Source organism: Toxorhynchites rutilus, chromosome 1 (assembly GCF_029784135.1).
Source record: "Toxorhynchites rutilus septentrionalis strain SRP chromosome 1, ASM2978413v1, whole genome shotgun sequence".
NCBI lineage: Eukaryota > Metazoa > Arthropoda > Insecta > Diptera > Culicidae > Toxorhynchites > Toxorhynchites rutilus.
In genome coordinates this window covers 166,218,021-166,239,313 of record NC_073744.1, presented here as the reverse complement: position 1 = coordinate 166,239,313, position 21,293 = coordinate 166,218,021, and the positions used below count along the sequence as shown (strand labels likewise).

Here is a 21,293-nt window from a genome sequence, read left to right as displayed (position 1 = left end):
TTTTTTCTAATAAAATTCGTAGCAATGGCTGGCGAGTGATTAATGAAGCTATTCGATCTTTTTTTAAGAGATACAGCAAAAGAGTCAGACAAAATCAGAATCAGCGTGAGAGGTAGAAAAAAGGCCATAAGAAAGGTATAGATAGTGAATACAATTAGAAAAAAAAACTGTAAATCCGTTATTCGCGTGAGAAGCAGCGGCGCTGCGTCACAAGCGCGGCGGCAACTAATCCGATCGTGTTTGTGATACTCTGCTCTATTTTAAAGTCCTTATTATTTTTTTTTGCTTCAACAAATCTCATCTAGGCATTACATTTCTGCGCTTTCAGGCAGTACACAAAAACAAAAAACGGGTAAATCCTTGCCTCGAGATCCTTCCTAGCAACTTCATACTCATAATCAATCTTCTCGCCTTCCAGGGTACAAATTCTTTTGTGGTATTCTTTGCATATGTGTTTGATACTTGCTACAACAAAAACAGATCGAAAGAATGGCGACAGTGGTTTTAGATTTTTTTTTCTGTTGCTCATGGGAAACACGGATTCGAGCAAGCCTATCTCGCTTTGCTTTGTGTGTGGATTTTTTTTGCGGATGATAACCCTCCCTAAATCTTGGTCGATATCATCGTCGATAAAGTAGGAATACCGAACAGCCGTTAACGATACACATATACACAACATCGAAACAAACAAAAGATCCCGAATGAGTGCGAGCATTCATTCGGGGAAAAACAGTTAAAATGGTACACAGAGAGGTGGTTTACATTAGAAAGATATAGAAACACTAAAAACACACTGAGCAGTTTTGTTCTTGTTTTTTTTTCCAATAAAAAAGAGTTCCGATTGAATTGGTGGTAAAGTAGAGCGCGAACCACTCTCAGCGCGAGAGAGCTCACGACAAGTGAGTGGGTGAGAATGAGAGAGAGAGGAAGCAATGTATAGAATAGCTGGAGAGCAACGGCTTCGTAGATAGGCTTGGTAGTGTGGTTTTTGTGGGGTAGCTACCTCGAAATCTTTCCTCTTTACAACATATTCAAGGTCAAACTTCTCCTCTTCCAGGGCATTAATTCTGGCGTGGTAATCGCGGAGGACTTTCCTGATTTGCTCTGAGTTGATCACGCGTGGTGGAGGAAATGGGTGGGATAATGTAGAAAGTGTACAATTTTTACTCGATGTATGTGTGCATTTCGTTCAGAAAAAAAGAAGAATCTACTGACTGAGATGACCGAGTATGGGAGTATGTGGGGGGAGATTGATGATAATGAGAAGAGAAAGAAACGATCCTGACAATGGTCCCTTCCAGACCGGAGGAAAGGACCCAGTGAGGGTGGACGAGCGCGAGAGCGAGAGTCTAGACTAGATGTGTTTCTTTACTGGCAAAATGGGCAACTTGAAAAACCTTACCTTCGTTGGCGTCTTCGACGTTCTTTGCGCGACCGCATCGTTCCTCAATGATGCGCCTACGTTCCGCTGCCTTACGCTCCTGTTCCTTCTTCAGTTCCTCAGCGGCTTTCTTACGCAACAACAACTGTGTGTGTGAGATGGACAAGAAGTTTTAGTATAACCAGGCAGTGCAGCAGGTTAATGCACGCTTTGGACCTACCCTCAGTTTCTTCTTTCTTTCTGGAGTCATGAAACCTTTCTTGGCCTTCTTTGCCTTGGAGGCCTCCTCCATACGCTTGCGCACCTCAGCGCGCTTGCGCTCGATTTCGGCCTGTTTAGCCTTCTTTGCTTCATCATCAGCCATGGTTGTTGTTGGTGGTTAGGAGTTGAGTCTGTTGGGGCGATAGAAGAGTGTTATGATTAATCATTTATCATTTCGATTATCCATACAATGCTGCTGCCAACAGTGGTGCTTGTCTATCATTTTTTTCAATTATAAACGCATGAAGTAACAAAATGCAAAAACCGCGATACCGAAGATACAGTGTCGACTTCTACCAATGTTTTGGCTGTGCGTAACTTCCTTCGGAATATCACGTTTCTAAAGTGTTAAATTCGTAACAAAACTGATTCCCTAAGGCCTTGTTCTCACTGCAGCGGGACGTCAGCGGGGCGTGTGATGCTTACGATTAATCGTGTGTGTTCTTATCGATATGTTCACACCAGACTGACGTGAAAAAAAATGAACCGATTTTCATTCTTTCATTCAAAAATACACATTGACAATTTGTATAAAACACGCCGAAGACACGCCGCTGGCACGGTGCAATGTGAGTGAATTAAAATGACGTTGCCAGAAGTGAACACGCCCCGCTCACGCCACGTTGACGCCCCGCTGCAGTGAGAACATGGCCTAACTGTGCTCCGAATTTTCATTAATTTCTTTCCCGAGTGTATTCCATTCCCGATTCGTACGTGTTCCGTTTCAGACAGTTCCAATCAAAGTGTATCTTTGACAACGCTAAGCGTAGACGAATATACAATGTCGACATCTAGTATTTGACATAAATTCTTGCGAGCAAATACTTATCTAATAGTTTACAGGCTCGAAAGCAGTTTAAAAATGTTAAAATATGAATAAAATGTTTTACTTCATATTATTTGATTACTAAAAACGCATAGAACTGACACTTACTTAAGTGTTTTTGTATAAATTTCTTGATATTTCTACTAAAATGCATCATAATAACAAATCATTATCAAACCAAATTCTCGTTCAGATTTTTTTTTACCTAGTGCTTTCATAAAAAAGTATATTTTCATTCGTAATTTTGGTTTTATGAATGTTTTTATCGTTGTGTTATATTTTCCCTTAACAAATTTTCCGTCCCTCCTAGTAACGTTCCGATGAAAAAAAAGACTTCCTTTTGTGTCGTTCAAGTAACATTTCGGACATGCTAAATTGCAATTCGACATCTCTCGTTTTCAATTCGCATGGAAAATAATTTCCTTACTCTTGGATGTATTTTTGAGTCGGTTTTCAGTTGTTCAGAAATAGCTTGAGCTTGAGTTACTCCCAAGCTCAGTGTGCGTTTGACATGAATTTTGATCGAGTAATGTCCCTCACTCTCCGTCGTCAAACTTTTTTGGTTGACCCGGACGATTTTTGTCTTCAACGCTAAAATCACCACTTTTTAATCGTCCAAACTATTCCCTACAAAATTTATCCGACGGAACAGAGTCATCATAAACTTCAACAAGCATTCGATGTGCTTCAGCTGCACTTTTCTTCCAATCGAAATAGAAAACTTCCCGCAAATGTTGCGATAAAAATTGAACTTGTTGTGCAAAACTCGAAGACTTGTAAACAATATCTGGTTGGCCAATGTCGACACTTCACGATTCAGAAAAATCATTTGTCGAGCTTGTGTTATCTTATGGAAACGGAACGAAATAAGTTGCATGCCCGATAAAAAATGTGAGATACAAAACTGTTCATACAACTGTCCGGCTCTCACTTTGAGAATATATCAACCTAATATACCTTGGGGTAGACCTTTACGGGTCGCTGGAGACATAGGAGTGCGTCTGTTCTCCATATTATCATATTACGCTTACATTGGATACGAATTCGTACGAAATCGTGGCCAAGCAAACTCGTACAAATTCGTACGCAATCGTCAGAAATAAACAACTACTCTGTTCCCACCAAAGAACGGGAATGCCGCCATCTTTTTGTTTGATAGTATGGTAACTACAGCTACACCCTTAAAGGCACTGGAGGTTATCCTTCATCTGTTACCTTTGAGTCAACATGTTCAGCTAGAGGCTAAGAAAAGCCCTCTAAAGCTAAAAAGATGGAACCCTTCGTTGGTCCAAAACTATTCTGTGGAATTTCTGATTGTGCGTTGAAGAGTGAGCTGAAGAAATGGGAAGACCGGGAAGAGATGGCCAATTGGATGGCTGTAGGTCTTAACCAAACAAACAAAAATTATCAAGCCAAGTATTAAAATTACTAAATTACTCAACAATTGATGAGTCTTAATGGGAAAGTCTTATCACTGATCTTAGAATAGAACACTGTCCAAGCAAATGTCATACAAGATGATAATTGTCGCCAGGATCACTCGTGTTTTATACCGATGGATCTAAAATCGATAGATCTACGGGAGCTGGGATTACTGGACCAGGAATCGACATGTCAATTCCAATGGGACAGTGGCCTACAATTTTCCAAGCAAAAATACAAGCTATTCTAACATGTACAAATATTTGGTTGACTAGAAAATGCAGGTATGCCAATATCTGTATCTTCTCAGATAGCCAAGCAGCTCTTAATGCGAAGTTAACCTATACTGGGTCACTGCGGTATAGAAGCCGATCTCTAGAAAGATTAGGATCTTTAACTAAATTCGTCGGGCCTGAGCCATTTTGTGGATTATCTACATCATGCATGAACTCTGAGCTTAAAACCTGGGAAATATCAATGATTGAAGTCAACTGGAGGGCTCTATCAACACCAAGACAATCCAAACTATTCATTACACCTTGGAACAGAATAACACGCAACCTACTCAGTAATTTCGAAGCTGAGACTTCGGGACATTTACTGTGTTAATGCAGTACACTTATTCAACGGAGACTGCGAATTCTTGGAAAGGGCATTCTCATGCCTAACGAGATTTGGTCTGCTGAACCAAAACAGGTAAGGAACTTCATAAAGGATGTCATACCGTCGTGGGAGGATATGCAAAGTTCTAGTGCGACTATCACTTATTCCCTGAGTGATGGAACGAACTGAAACTGCATACATCGTAAACTGGAGTGCACTACAATAGATCAAACTAATGGTCGCAGTGGTACAATGCTCATACAGAAGAAGTGCCGAAAGTGAAACCTCGGAACATGTGCTCTGTAGTTGCGGAGCTCTAACAAGACGCAGACGCAGTGAAGGTTGTTCTGGAGGGAGGAGGTTTTGTTTGTATTTATGCAGTAGATAAGCTTCAAATATGAGTCCTTTCTATGTTGCCTACACTTAGAAAAATACTCGGTAGAAAACATTAAGTAGAATCCCACCTGCCTACCAAAGGTTAGTATATTTTACACGATAACATTAGTAAACCTGAATGTTGTCATGTCTGAAGACTGGTGAAAACAGCGCGTATTAACCATTTTTATTGTTCCCATAAGGCAATGCGGATTTATAATAAGGATATAATTCTCATACGATATTAAACTTACGAATCATGGTTCTGTTTGACATTAATGTTTGTTAGTACGGTAGAGAATGTCTATAGATTTGTAGCATTTAACAAAAAATTCGTTGTATTCACTAATTATTTCTCTCAGTGTTGATTGGGATAGGGCTGCCAGCCCACTGATTTCCATTCTCTCAGTCCAAAGTCGCACGATTGCTTCTATTCAGAGATGTCAGATTTTTTCAGTCCGTATACTTTTTGGAGTCTAAGGGTAAGGTGACATTGGCTCGGAATACGCACGAAAGTTTGATTGTACGAATATTGTATGCAATAGTGAAAGTAAACAACCACATTGAGTTGTATTGGTGTGGTTACATTGTTTCCGAGCCAATGTAACCTTACTCTAAGGTCCGTACGCACGAAAATTTGCTTGTACGAAGAGAAACAAACAATTTTGTTCGATAGAAGCTGGCGAATTCGAACGAAGCAAGTGGGAAGCAATCGAAAAAAGAGCGTCATAAAAAGGTTTTCTGATTTTTGTGATCGAAAAGTGTTTTTGGTTAATTTAAAGGTCTTAGATTCAGAATCAAGAACCACTGAATCCATGTCTTTAGTTACGGAATATTCACAAAATTTTCAACAAATATCAATAACGACCGAACCGAATTGTTGGTTTTGGTCCCAGAGAGAGTGAAATATATAATACAAACATGAGCAAAAATCCAAATGAATCCGTGAAGATAGTACCATATATTGACGAATTTGCCTATGAAACCGCATTTGTAAAATTAAAAACCGTAAAAATCGAACAAAACCGCAAAAAATAATTGGAAATATCCGGGAATCTACTTTGTTTTTCGTCAGTGTGTGATTTTATTATTTTTAGCGATGAAAATCGAAAATAAGAATGCAAATTGTAGCATAACAGAGAAATTAATAAGACGATGTGGGAGGAGGTTATAATTAGTTTTTTTTCCTATGTTTCAGAACAAGTTTGAACCCACAATCAAGGAGCAAAACGCGATTAAGGTGTAAGGGCGCTCATACACAGTTTGATCGAAGCCAAATATTTGACACTTTTTGATGGATAAAATTTGATCAACGTGGACTAATCAAATATATTACGATTCTGTTATTGAATGACTAAATTTTTTTATTTTTTTCGTCAAACCTATCAGTGATAACAATGTAATGGAAGTATCACTGTCACACTAGTCAAATTATCACGATATCACCGTCAAAAATTGATCAAAATAATAGACTGAGAAGAGCCCTTCAGAATACTTAGAAGCTAATGGTCTATTGACTAGAGCTATCAAATATTGTATTTAGTTCCCCAATATATATTAACAAGTTCGCAAACGATGTATAACTTTTCGCCGAAAAGAGTATTACTTTTGTGGAAAATTTATATCGTTCACTTTTTAATCCATTACATCCAAATCCATCCATATTGGACTTTTTGTAACTAATAGAGAGCACAGAAACTAGTTAATGATCCATATTCTGCTTAAAATTTGTTATAAAAACATGATAAGAAAAGACTTGAATATCTTTACTGTCATTATCACACCGATGGATTTTCCTAGAGCATGATTGATAAACACTGTATTTAAAAACTTGTAGGTTTCATTCAACTTACACCTAAAATTAATTTTCTGCACATTTTTTGGCCCCTGATTTATCACATTGAATGAGCTTAAAAATAACAGTAAATGTGCTAGTGCTACTGGTACAGCATTTTTTTAATATGTCTGCCATAGCAATACAAGAGCAATGTGGGAGAGCGAAACAAGAGACACATTGCAAATAAGCACGCATGTGGCATATCTTGCCACATACACGGCCCAAACCGCAAAGGATATAGGTTCACGTTTATGCTCTCCGTTTTACTCTTAGAAAACACTTTCCAACTTCATTTTATAGTGTAATGTAATATTATCACACATTTATACAACGGGGGCTATGTAATAAAACAGTTTTGCTTTGGCTTTGGTTCGATCATCGCATCGTTTGGACTCTTTTTTTTTTTTGGGCACAATCCCAAGCTAACGTTTAGTCTGAGAGAATGGGAAGTTTGCTCCCATACAACCAAACATTTTGAAACTTTTGAAAAGGGAGTTTTTACTTGTTTATTTCACCCTTCAGCACACGAAAAAGCATTGTTTCTGCCGAAGATGATATGTTTTCTGCCAACGCTAGTTTGCGTGTATATTCAGAACACAAAATTGATGTTTTAATATTCATATTCCAAAGCGACCTCTCAAAAACAGGTAATTAGCGCGAAAAATTGTATCGAGTTCTAAAGAAAGGACAACAACTTTTTTTGTTAAGTCAGCAACTGAAAATAAAAGAATGCGAATGTCCACATCAAAAAATTAAGCATCTTAGAATTGGGAACATATATTTAAACCATTTTGACGCAAAACCAATCGTCAAAATGGTTCGAAGTCAAATGGAGTCCGAAATACGTGTGATTTCGATTGTCCACCCTTTTTCAAGAATACGATCGAATCAGAATTATTCGAACGGAACTCAATTTTGTAGCCTGTAGCCCAATTGACTCGATTTAGAGCAAGATGCGATCGCGTGCCACGCGTTCTGTTTCTGTGCAGCGAAAATGGTAATGAATTTTCAAGTGGAATTAACACGTTTTCAAATCGAAATTACGAATGAAAATCAATCTTCCCGTATCGAATATGTAAAATATCGAACGAAAATTGTATCTGATAATGATTTGATATTATAACGATGAAATTTTTGCGGAAATACTGAAAAAATAATAGAGTATAGTAAAATTGAGTAGGGATGAGGACTATACTAGAAGTAATATTTTTCAGTTAAAGTTTAACAGATGTTTTACTCTTTCGGGCCTGATAATAAGTCAAATTGCTCCACGAACACTTTCATTTGAGTCGAATGGAACACTTTTGGATTTGAGACGAACGAATTGAAAAATGCAAAAACCAAGTTGGGTTCAATCATGTATTCAAGAATAAGGACGCTTACTTAAATCGAGTCGATCAGATTGCAGAATTCACAATTACGTTCGGTTGGGATAACTTTGAGGCGATCGGATGCCAGAATAAGGGCGAATGTATATACAGGGTGGGCCATTTAAAGTGGAAGCATCTGGCAACCCCATAACTTTTGACAGAGATGTCAGATTAACAAATGTCATACCGCGTTGGAAGCATCATTTCAGTACAATTTTAACCATGGAACAATACACACCTAAACAACGCGCTGAAATTGTTCAGCTGTACATTCAAAATAACTTCTCAATTGTGTTAACTAAACGTGCGTGGAAAAATAAAAATAAAGTTAAAACATCGCCTGGAGACAACACTATACGTCGATTATATGCCAAATTTATATCGTCTGGTAGTGTTGGTAATGCCAGTCATCTGTCCAGACAACGACCAAGACGTTTCGACGAGAATATTGATGCCGTTCGAGCCAGTGTTGCAGAGACTCCATCGACATCAGGTCGCCATCGTTCGCAAGAGTTAGGCATCTTTTTATTGCCATTTGTTCGTGAAAATGAATTGGACAATTACTGGTTTCAACAGGACGGCGCTACATGCCATACAGCGGCTGCCACGACCAAATTATTGCGCGAAATGTTCCCCGGAAGATTAATATCGAAAAACGGCAATTATGACTGGCCACCAAGATCACCTGATTTGACGCCTCCTGACTTTTTTTATGGGGATATTTAAAATCCAAGGTATACACTGGTAAACCAAGGACCCTGGCTGCGCTGAAAGACAATATCCGACAAGAAATTGCTGCCATATCGGGCGAAACATTGGGCAAAGTGATGGAAAATACCGAAAAAAGGGCACATTTTGCGGTCAAGGCCAGAGGCGGTCATTTACGAGATATCATAATCAAAAAGTAGTTAGAACAAATCTCCTTGGACCAAAATAAATGAATTTAAAAAAAAATTAAAATTCCACTTTACTTTGCTATTGCAAAAACAAATCCTTCCACTTTAAATGGCCCACCCTGTAATATTCTATAAAATCCCGAATTTTAGGGGCCTTGGGTGATCTAAATATTTGAATATCAAAATCCTATATCAATAAAACAAAATCCTATATCAATAAAAATCCTATATCAATAAAATTATCAAGAATAACCCTGCATCTATTCTACGATAGAAAAAGAACAGTGGACTCCGAACCCGAAGGTTTCCGGATCAACAATACTTAACATCTGTCTGAAAATGCATGGGCTCACCATTACCGATTCTGCTTCTCGACTGAGGACTTCGGAAATTTAGAGAAATTGCGCAAAGTAATCATTGAATGATCTGCTATGGAAATAGAACAGATTTTTCATCGCCTAAAGTATTTGGTAAGCTTTATATGAAACGTTGAAACTAAAATTGGGTTTCGATCATTAAAAAAGTGCTCTTTGAACCAGTTCGCTAAGAATGTTCCTTCCGTCTGAGCAATCACTGTAGTAAATAAAGTTATCCGAAAAGCTGACACTCAGGAATAGTCGTCGATATTTTTAAAATAAAAATTTGGGTTTATACGTATTATTGCAGGAAAATATTAACCTTATCCTTTGCAAAGCGCAAAAATTATTCAAGCCAGAAATAAGATTTCTACACTATTATCAGCAAACAAATGTTGAAACAATTTGCTTTCGTTTCGCCATCTCCGATCCCTGAACATCTAGAAGCTAATTATGGTTGTGCAAAATATTTTGCAATAATTGTTGAAAAATTTACTCGTCGAAAATTTTGCCTCATACAGATGTACAGGAACATTTTTCAAACTCGAATCAAATATTTTTACTCTCAGTCTGTGTATCCATTGGAAGGGGATGTTTTGTCAGTCGATGACTCATTCCAACCTCTCGGGGCTGCACCGACCGAATTCCTACGGCCGATATGTGTGTGTTTTTTTCTCATTCTACGGCTCAAATAAAATCGAAATCATTTTCGTAACTTTCACTTCCCTCCCGGTACCCTCCACCGCCCCACCCGCACGCAGCATCATCCGGCTCAGCTGAGCTCGGCTCGGATTATCGGTAAGCCGCCGCAATGGGAAAAACAAGTGGGTGCCGTGTGCGTGTGATGTGGGTGTGGGCGGCTTCGCCGATAATTTCACCGTCCTTCTCCACCCCCATCGCGATTTGTGCGCCTGTTGTTGTCCCGACATGTGGCAACTTTGGATGGGAGGGAAAGAAAACGCGATGTCTAAAATTATTTCATCCACACGAAAATGTTCCTTCTGCGCATGTGCAGTTTCAGCAGGTTTTCTTTCCTCAAAAATTTCGGGCAAAATGTTATTTTTACACACACCGTGCTTCACTCGCGCTCACGAATGGTTTTTAGCCGTGCGCAACAAAACGACCGCTGGCTCCGTTTTGGGTGGCGATCGCACGAAAAGCAATGTTCGGAACGCACTTTCGATCGGAGATGATCTATTTTTGAAACTTTATGATTTTTATGCTTCTGTGAACGCGCGGCAGCAATGAACCTACTTTGGATGGTTTGGAAAATTTCACTTATCCTGCTGGCCGATTTCGCAAGCACGAATAAAACACTCTTGCTGTCGTTCGCTAGAAGTCTTCAATGTTTCTCTGCACAGTGAATTGTTTTTCACTCACTACAATGTTCTACTATCTGTCCTTGAAATCGCACTTTTCGTGGCACTATTGTTCCTCAGGTTCCTCCCATAATATGGTTGCCAAATTCCACCGACACTTATGACTAATTAAGTTCCGTCACGAGCGGAATGCGAACCGATTTGTCGGTGGTGATGATGCAATTCACTTCTTCGTCCCAATTCGTTCTGTCCGCCTCAACGTTCAATCACTTCGCACGATTCCTTTTACGGCGCTAAATGACGAAATGGCGACTCACATCTCCAAGCACCCAACAATTATCCGGAGTTTTCTCGCAGGAAAAATAACTGTGCCAAATCGATTGGTTTTGCCACAAGCAGGCAGCAGCAACGGCATGGAAATTAACCACAGGTATCTCTCAACTCACCTCAAAACTACAGAAAAAAGGAAGATTGAATCACAAAAATTCTCGGATCTCGGAAAGAATACTGATCAATCCGAAGAATAAAGGCTGACTATTTTCACTGCAACAATTTCTGGCCCGATCATGGGGGGGTTAGCGCAGAAAAAAAAAACCCGGCCCGACACGATCTTCGTCGTCGGATCAACCGCACGAAACAGTGTGCGCGATGTTCTCGCGCCTACGTGAAAATTCAACAGGCCATCCCACTCACGCGCCTGATGCCGCAAAGCCAGAGGCCAGTGGCGGACGGGTTTGCGCTGCGCAGATGGGGACACCCAATTTGTGGACAGAAAGAAAAAAATAATCCTAAAATAACGATCGCTTCGCGCAATGAATGAAATCATCCTCACGCGGCTTGTTCGGAATTTGCCTGATCGGTACGAAGGCGCAAAGGTGAGTCTCCGGGAAGGGTCCGTGCACTACGCCCCGAAACTGGAAGCCAATGTTTTTTTTCCTCTTCACAATAAAGCGAAAACTAGCTTTTCCGAACAACACGATGAGTTGTGGATTCAATACAACTGGGCGCATTTTGTGATGCTAAAAATACTGTTTCCTTAGAAAACGAACCTCTAACTAAAAATAGCGCCCACTGCTCGATGTTTTCTTGCGAGATTTCCCCTAATAATCGTCCCCCAACAGAGTGTCGTTATGAGGAATTTTTCCCTCACAGTTTAGAGTGCAATTGTCTCCGTGAAATTCAGTTTTCCCTGACTGCATTCCATCAAACAGAAACTGATCATTCCGCCATCGCTCGTATGCCACCTGCAATCGAATCACATCGGCTCTTAATCAGCGAAAACAAATCCAAATTGAGGTCCCGACATCGTGCGCGCACATTGGTGTGTGAGAGACGATCAACCCACGCGCGCGCAGCATCCCCCTCACGCATACACGCAGTCGTCGTCGTGGGATGAGAGCACGAAAATTGAGGAATAAATCGCTAGCAGCTTGAAATGAGCCGAACATTAACTAACCACTTGTCTACCCCCCGCCCCACAGAACCCAGATCCGCGATTGCCTAATGGAGTGCGCCAGCATTCGCATCGGCGCTTCTGCTCTCCCACATCTCGGCATCCACATCCACAACGACGTGGGATGTGGGATGTTATTTTATTGCGAAAATTAACCCTCTGTTGATACATTCAGGCAATGTGTACATTTGAAGGGGAAAGGAAAAGAGTCGATTTGATAGCGTTTTAATGTGGCGATTATAGATGGACGAAAAATGATTTCACGCGTCTGAGCGTCGAAAATCGGATATGGAGCAGCGCAGTCATCGATCGGGAAGTGTTTGGGTGTGAAAGACCATGCGTTAGCTTTAATTATTGACCTTCTTAAATACGAGCCGTCTTCTACACAAATTGTAGCATTATTTCAAATCCGATTCCTAATCCATTTCAAACCCCATTCTAAATCCCATACCAAATTCCATTGTCAACTCATTCCCATAAGCAGTTAATTGTTTACTAATAAATGACTCATGCGCAAGCACTTCAATGTTCACCATTCCCACAAGCATAACTGCATAACTTCGTTAATTAATTTTCTCCCACAAATATCCATCACCCATAAAAATAGCCACATGCGCTAGCGGTATGAATGCATTCTTACATCATATCGCGCGCAGTTGATGGCGATAAACTTAAAACCAAAACAGACCTAGTTCTGTTCCGATGAAATATGCGACAGTTTACAAAGTCGTAACACTTTACGATTTCCCATGAAATCGATATGCACTATGCGATATGCGCGCTTACGCGCAGTAAGCATTTTTTATTCTTGACCCCAATCACATCGAACACTGCATTCGATTGATTGGCTATTTCTCTACGCCTTGGCTCCTCCCAACAAATTAATGAACTCTACACAATTATTGGAAAAAAGGTTAGCTTAAGACTTTCATGTTTAATATAAAGTTAGTTCTAGAGACACACTTCGCGCGAACGGTCGCGTGGAGTTTTAACTATTAAAGGGCTAAGTCTTTTTTCTACTTAAATAAACGGAAGTGATTTTCGAAAAAGAAAAGAGAAGTGTTTTCAATAGTAGAGAGAAAAGTGACCTAATGGTAAATGACAAAATAATAAATGGGTCCCAGGTGGAACAAAATAGTAAATGGCGACCGTGTGACATCGAGCAAAGCAATCAGCCAAATCCACACGGGTGGACGTCGTGATACATTGAATGATGAAAAAAAAAATTTTTGAAAAAATAAAAGTGAGTGATAGACGCTGATCTGCAAGTGCGCTAATTCGCTAACCGAATAGTTGAAAGCTGACAGGTTAAAGAACACATATGACGCACGAAGTGAATTGCGTTGAAGACCGAAGAAAAGTGAATGGAAGACAATAGCAGTGATTTAAAAACAACAAAAAAAAAACAACAACTGACAAGACGATGAATGTGAAAATCGCCAAGATGCGTGAGTCTTTGTGTGTATGCAACGTGAAGTGATTATGCATTCAATTAAACAAAAATCAGAGCATAAAATACCAATGGATCGTACGAAAGCGAGAGTAGCGGTCAGTGAAATTGTGTAAAGACCGCCTCAACCACCTGACCAGCCAGAATAAATAGCATTTACAAGTCAAGAAGTAATGGCCTTCGATTTGGACCCAACTGGACACTTCTGGAAGGATCTGGTGAAAGCAACGTTCCAGCAGCAAGCAGAGTGAGCAGTGAAAGCAGCGTGAGCAGCGAATCAAGCGACGGTGGTCCAAGGACAGTTCTCAAGTAAATGATTAAAATTGTTTTATTATATCTGTAGATTATACTCGAGGGAATGCAAATAGCACCCAACAAAAAAAAAACCCTACACAAAACAAAACAAAATTGAGTGAAGTTCACTTCAAAACACACTTCGCGCGAACGGTCGCGTGTAGTTTTAACTATTAAAGGGCTAAGTCTTTTTTCTACTTAAATAAACGGAACTGATTTTCGAAAAAGAAAAGAGAAGTGTTTTCAATAGTAGAGAGAAAAGTGACCTAATGGTAAATGACAAAATAGTAAATGGGTCCCAGGTGGAACAAAATAGTAAAAAATTGAAGGAAAATCCACGCTTTGAGAAATCTCCAATTTATATGTTAAATCAGATGGTACAGTTAGGATTTTTTATATTTATGATAACTTCCCCGAATAATGAAGATTTACCGTTTTGTCTCATATTCCGAACACTTCATTTTTAATGTAAATTTACTACACTTTTATGTTATAAATAATTTAATATTTAAAGCCCTGATATTCTTTGAGGTATAAGCTACATTTTAACATCGTTTACAAGCATTGGTATAGCCTATAATTTAAAATATTAAACCTTTGCAAAAAAGTGACAGTCAAAACCAAAGATAAAATGCTTGCGTTATCAAATTGCGTAAAAACAAGCATCGTTTTGAAAAATTAGTTTTTGTAGTTCTTTCAATTTTAATATTTGCCTTTGTTCATGTTAAGTGCTAGGGAAGGTGAGAATCTAAAATAAATGGATGAAAAAATGATATTTTATGCATAAATATTCATTAAAATTATGATTGAAGTAGTGTTCGGCATTTGAATCAAGTTCCTTTGCATGATTCAATTCCAAACACTTCATTTTAAATGTAAATTTACTGAACTTTAATGTTATAAATAGTTGAATAATGAGAGCCTTGAAATTCTTTGGGTTTTAGATTACATATTCACATCATTTACAGGTATCGATACAGCCTATAATTTATAATATTAAGAATTTGCAAAAAAGTGGCAGTCAAAACCAATGATAAAATGTCTGCGTTAGCAAATTCCGTAAAAGACAAGCATCGTTAATTTTTCAGTTTTTGCAGTTTTTTCAACTATTTTGTTTGCTGTTTTCATGTTAAGTGCTAGAAAAAGTAAGGGACTGTAATAAATGGATGAAAAAAATATATTTTGTGCAGACATATTCATTAAAATTAGTATTGAAGTAGTGTTCTGAGTTTGAATCATTCATAGAAACTTGATTCAAATTCCGAACACTTCATTTTTAATGTAAGCTTATTAAACTTCAATGTTGTAAATAATTGCATAATGAAAACCCTAACATTCTTTGGTTTTTAGGCTTCATTTTAAAATTAATTGACAGGTATCGATACTGCCTATAATTTATAATACGAAACATTTACAAAAAAAAGTGACTATCGAAAAACAGTGATAAAATGTTTGCCTTAGAAAATTTCGTAGAAAACCATCATCGTGAATTTTTAAATTTTTGTACTTAAAACTATTTTGTTTGCTGTTTATATGTTCGGTCGGTAAGAATCTCGTTACGAATCTGCTATAAATTGTTAAAAATCTTAAATGCAGAAATCTGTATTAAAATTAGCGTTAAAATGGTGTTCGTAATTTGAATCAAGTTTCGACGCATGAATCGAATTCCGAAAAAAAATGTTTGAACACATCATTTTCCGGCAAATACAGCGATAGTTCACAAATTGGGGTACAAGGACAATCCAATTCCGGAGCAACAATATAAAAAGACCATTTGTTAACAAATGTTGGCGAGCTCTTTCCTTGCAAAACGCAGGTCGCAGGTGCAAATCAACGAGAGTAAAATTGATTTTCTTAGCCAGCTTTTCAACTAAAACCACAATAACAAAACCGGGGCCCTGAAGTGACAGGTCGAACTCGATTATATACTGATTCGATTATACAGCCATTCCATGCCAACCCGATATAGTGGCTCTCCGATTTCCGTGAAAAGTGGTAGTTTTGTTCTTCATCGCAGAATATCAGACCCGTATTTTTTATTTTTTTTGTTAGGGTAACCATTTCCATTTTACGGTGGTCATTTTTTCAATTTTTTTTTCCTAAAATGACTTTTTTTTCAAAAAACCATAACTTTTGAACTACTGGACCGATTCAGATGATCAACATATCAAATTAAACCAGTTAGCTGGTCTGTTTTGAGAAAATACTACATCTACAAATTAAAAAAATTTGAATTTTATTTTCATAATACGTATTTGCTTTTTAATAGTTTTCATGGAGACCAAGGGCTTTCTTTTTTTAAATATTTTTTCTTGAAGGCTGAAAGCTTTTTTCTTGTTCACATGACATGTCCAAAAATCAGAAAGGTGTTTTTTTATTTTGAATTATAATTTTTCATAGTTAATCGATGGTTTCTTGCAAGTAAAATATTTTTCCACAAAATATTAGCTTATTCGCTTTAATTTGATATATCGATCATCTGAATCGGTCCAGTAGTTCAAAAGTTATGAATTTTTTAAACAAATGCATTTTGGCTGTTCGGAATTTGAGACAAAAGTGTTCGGAATATGAATCAGTGACATAAATGATGTTCGAAATTCGAGACATATATTATATATATATTATATATATATATATTTACAAATATACAAATTCCACTGCACTGTTGTTTAAGAATAATGATGGTTTTAAAGTGCTATGAAATGATCTGTTGGAAATGAAAATTGCATTCGTTTTAGTTAAGTTCAAAGAAATCATATTATTAGCCGACCAATTGAAGATTCTACTCAGGTCTGCATTAACTTTTTGAGATATTCAGTAATTGAGTTACTGGAACAATCAAAATAAAGTTGAACGTCTTCCGCAAAAAGATGAATATTGCAATTCTTTATTATCTCAGGTGAGTCATTAATGTACAAGGAAAATAAAATTGGACCCAGAATAGAGCCTTGAGGAACCTCTGATAATACAGGAAGAAATTGGGATAAGATCCCATCGCAGAATACAGCCTGTGATCGTCCCTTCAAATAAGATTTATTCAAATTTGAAGCATGAATGGAAAACCCAAAATTTGATATAAGCTTTTGACATAAAATTTCATGAGACACTGCATCAAACGTTTTCGAAAAATTCAAATTAGATTTTTTCTTAATTGGTATAATTTTTGATTTCTTCCACGCATCTGGAAAAACGCTTGTTGTAACAATTGTATTAAATAAGTGTAAAGGGTGTGTCACATCAAATTGCATCACGGAAAAAACGCTGTAGAAATTTAAATTTTTAGGAATTATATCTTCAGCTTTCGCTTATAATCAGATAAGAGTGTATAGATCACGTTGGCCATGCTTCACTGTTAATTTTTCGTAAATTTGGAAAAATGTCGTCGTACGAAAAAGAGCGTCGTGAATTAATCCTGTGCACTCATTTCGAGAATCCGGAGTTGTCACATCGGGACATCGGTAAGATGCTGGGAATCGTCCAATCCACGGTCAGCAGAGTACTAAAACGATACTTCGAGAACCTAACCATCGACCGGTAGGTGAAGAACGGCAAAAATGGATGCTCCGTCAGTGAAAAAGATCACAAGCGCGTAGTTAAGCAGTTTAGACGTGATCTGAGAAGTTCGGTCCGGGATGTCGCCAATAAGCTGAATTTGTCAAGTTCATTCGTCAAGCGGACCAAGCAGCGGGAGGGCCTGCGTACATACAAGGTTCAGAAGGGTCCTAACCGCGACGAAAGGCCAAACATGGTGGGGAAGACGCGAGCCCGGAAGCTGTACACCGAAATGCTGACGAAGCCGCATTGCCTGGTAATGGACGACGAAACCTACGTCAAAGCGGACTTTCGTCAGCTGCCGGGCCTGTTGTTCTTCTCCGCAGAGGACAAATTCAGCGTTCCGGAGGAGATTCGCAAGCAGAAACTATCCAAGTTTGCCAAAAAGTACATGGTGTGGCAAGCGATCTGCTCTTGCGGAAAGCGGAGCGCCCCCTTCGTGATGACCGGCACGGTAAACGGGCAGGTTTACCTTAAGGAGTGCCTACAGAAGCGCTTACTACCACTATTGAAGCAGCACGAGGGCCCGACCATCTCCTGGCCGGATCTCGCTTCGTGCCACTATTCAAAGGACGTGTTGGAGTGATACGAAGCCAACGGGGTCACCTTCGTGCCAAAGGAAATGAACCCGCCCAACGCGCCGGAGCTTCGCCCAATAGAGAAATATTGGGCGATTATGAAGCAGGCCCTCCGGAAGAACCCAAAAGTTGTCAAATCGGAGGCGGACTTCAAGAGAAAATGGATTTCTGTTCAAAAAAAAACTACAACCTGACGTTGTACAGAACCTTATGGACGGGGTAAAGAGGAAGGTGCGAGCATACGGGCTTGGGCTCGAAGTATGAATAAAAAGAAAATGTCAAAAGTTGTTTAATAGTTTTTATTTTACTGTCTAAAATTTTCAAAAGGATCGGTCTACTGGGCGAATTTCTACAGCGTTTTTTCCGTGATGCAATTTGATGTGACACACCCTTTATTACAGGATCGATCAAAAGAAGACAAAATGCTTTCATGAATTTCATTGGTCCGAGAGCGTTTGAACATATGGAGTGCATGGCTTCAATTACATCAAATTGATGAATTCTGTCAAAGTAAAAAGCCTCATTGGTCCATACGTTTGATCTTGTGAAGTCATCAGTAGTCACATTGGCACAGAATTTGTTGTTGATTTCGTTAGCAGTAAAATTACTCGATGGTTGAACTGTTGAACGACCAATTCCAAGAGTTTTAATTTTTTTCCACAAAACCTTAGGCGCTGCATTTGTTTTAAGCCAATAAGTAAAATAATTTTGTTTTGCCCTACGAATTAGCAAATTTACCTGATTGCGAGATCTTTTAAACGCAAGATGATCATTGAAATTTCTAGTATTTTTCCATTTTTTATAAAGCAAATCACGATTCACTATAGCCCTACAAATGGATGAATTAACCCAAGGGTTGCGCTTCCTGTTACAAGTAATAGTACATATCGGAACGAATGCATCATGGAGATTGCACAAAACATTGTTGAAAAATTGGCCATGGTTGGATAACGCAGGTACTCCAATTTTACTAAATCTTAACACTTTCGACAGATCATTGATAAGCATTAAATCCAATTGTGATACTCCGTAATTATGAGAAAACGTCGGTTCATTACCCAAACAGTGCAAGGAATGAGTGGTCATAAGACCACGAAACCTGTCACGCTTAGGCGAACGATTACCTAAAAGGTTCACGTTAAAATCACCCAAAAATAATATATGCTCATAGGCAAAACCATTTATCCGTAATTGTTTGTATTCAATATGAAGTGTATATGTTGAATGCAAATAATTACGTCCCAAATTTTTGTTTACCAATTCAAATATACGTCTCCTATTCAACCTCGATATATACCGCATTGGTGTATTCAAGGCGTCTAGAAGTATATACTAAGGTGGGCCAACTTGCTAAAACCACTCTTCAGCCATCTTGGAAATCTACTGTGTTTTGTTAGTAAACAAAACACAATACGCTAGTGCCGAAGCTCGCTCGTGATCAGTCTGTCTCTTTCACGCTACAGGCAAACAATTCCCCTTCTGCTTTCTTCCGTACTGTTTTCATATACCGCTCTCCTAACCAACTTAGTGACGAAACGGCCTCACCTTAGGATATATTAGGCTGTCAAAAAAGTCCTGCGGTATTTCCGCGAGGTGTCGCTGTAAGCGCGTAGTTCTAGTTGTATTCATTGTATCGAGTAGCTTGTTGGAAAGGTATTTTTGCGCGCTATAATATAGTCCTTGACAGTGTTTTGTTTGGTTAAGTCGTTCGTGAGTTATAGTGTCGCAAATATGGAGCAAAATAAAGAGAAAATCCGACATATTTTACAGTACTACTATGACAAAGGCAAAAATGCATCTCAAGCTGCCAATAAAATTTGTGCAGTTTATGGAGCCGATACAGTTTCCATTTCCACCGCACAACGATGATTTCAACGTTTTCGTTCTGGTGTAGAGGTCGTCGAAGATGCGCCACGCTCCGGAAGGCCTGTCGTCGAAAATTGCGACAAAATCGCTGAATTAGCCGAGAAAGACCGGCATAGTAGCAGCCGTAGCATCGGCCAAGAGCTGGGGATAAGTCATCAAACCGTTATTAACCATTTGAAGAAGCTTGGATTCACAAAGAAGCTCGATGTATGGGTGCCACACACGTTGACGCAAAAAAACATCTTTGACCGTATCGACGCATGTGAATCGCTGCTGAATCGCAACAAAATCGACCCGTTTCTGAAGCGGATGGTGAGTGGCGATGAAAAGTGGGTCACTTACGACAACGCAAACGGTCGTGGTCGAAGCCCGCTGAAGCGGCTCAGACGGTGGCCAAGCCCTCATTAACGGCCAGGTAGGTTCTGCTGTGTGTTTGGTGGGATTGTCAAGGAATAATCTATTATGAGCTGCTTCCCTATGGCCAAACGCTCAATTCAGACCTGTACTGCCAACAACTGGACCGCTTGAAGGTAGCACTTTGATAAACAGAGGCCGCATTGTCTTCCATCAGGACAAGGCCAGGCCACACACTTCTTTGGTGACGCTCCAGAAGCTCCGGGAGCTCGGATGGGAGGTTCTTTTGCATCCGCCGTATAGTCCGGACCTTGCACCAAGTGACTACCACCTGTTTTTGTCCATGGCGAACGAGCTAGGTAGTCAGAAGTTAGCCACAAAAGAGACCTGTGAAAATTGGCTATCCGAGTTTTTTGCCAATAAGGAAGCGAGCTTCTATAACAGGGGTATTATGAAGTTGGCATCTCGTTGGAAACAAGTCATCGAACAAAACGGCGCACATTTGGCTTAAAACAGATGATTGTAACTAATTTTATGAACAAATGAAAATTTAAAAAAAATACCGCAGGACTTTTTTGACAGCCTAATACTTCTAGGCGTCTTGGGTGTATCATCATACGCGGAGTCCGTTCACAAAGTCTAATTACAGTGAAACATTAGATAATTCATTACAGACGCGGGAAGTACTAGATCAATTCAAATATGGTTAGCTATGGATTCATGCGATTCAGTTCGGTTTACAAAATAATGTGACTGCGAGAGCGTATGCTATACTGATTTATTAGATTGTCGGACAATGGTCATACCGTGATGATACATTTCACAATTTAATTCGATTAATTTGTCGGTGTTAAGTCAGATCGGACCATGTGACATGTTTATGATTTCGAGAAAAACGAACTTGAAGTTCAGTGCTCTGCAATTTTCAATGCATTTAATTTTTTCGTTCAATATTGTTCTCAGAGATGTTAGCTACTCTCTGGCAATACTTTGACGTATGATAATTGAAAAAAAAACATCAAGTATCATGCCAAAAAAGGCACATATTTGGCTGCCTATACGTACATGGTCCTCTCTGACCGAACCAAATGAAGCATTTT

General features: G+C 39.0%; 1 protein-coding gene across 14 annotated transcripts in view; it reads right to left on the bottom strand.

Annotated features, from left to right (window-relative positions):
- The window catches only part of LOC129761858 (troponin I), a 57,491-nt gene that overhangs the window by 18,075 nt on the left and 18,123 nt on the right, over positions 1-21,293 (bottom strand). For 7 of the 14 annotated variants that reach the window (XR_008740487.1, XR_008740485.1, XR_008740484.1 and 4 more), the window contains exons 1-3: positions 11,093-11,251; positions 1,602-1,773; positions 1,403-1,526 (exon numbers count right to left, since the gene is read on the bottom strand). Coding sequence is in view for 9 of the 14 variants with exons in the window: in XM_055759670.1 (XP_055615645.1) it covers positions 1,403-1,526; positions 1,602-1,745 (268 nt within the window). In the remaining 5 variants the exon portion in view is untranslated. Of the gene's footprint in view, positions 1-364; positions 466-1,003; positions 1,105-1,402; positions 1,527-1,601; positions 1,774-10,581; positions 10,712-11,092; positions 11,252-21,293 lie in introns of those variants that run through there. The other 7 variants (XR_008740488.1, XM_055759674.1, XM_055759676.1 and 4 more) reach the window with 4 other exon arrangements.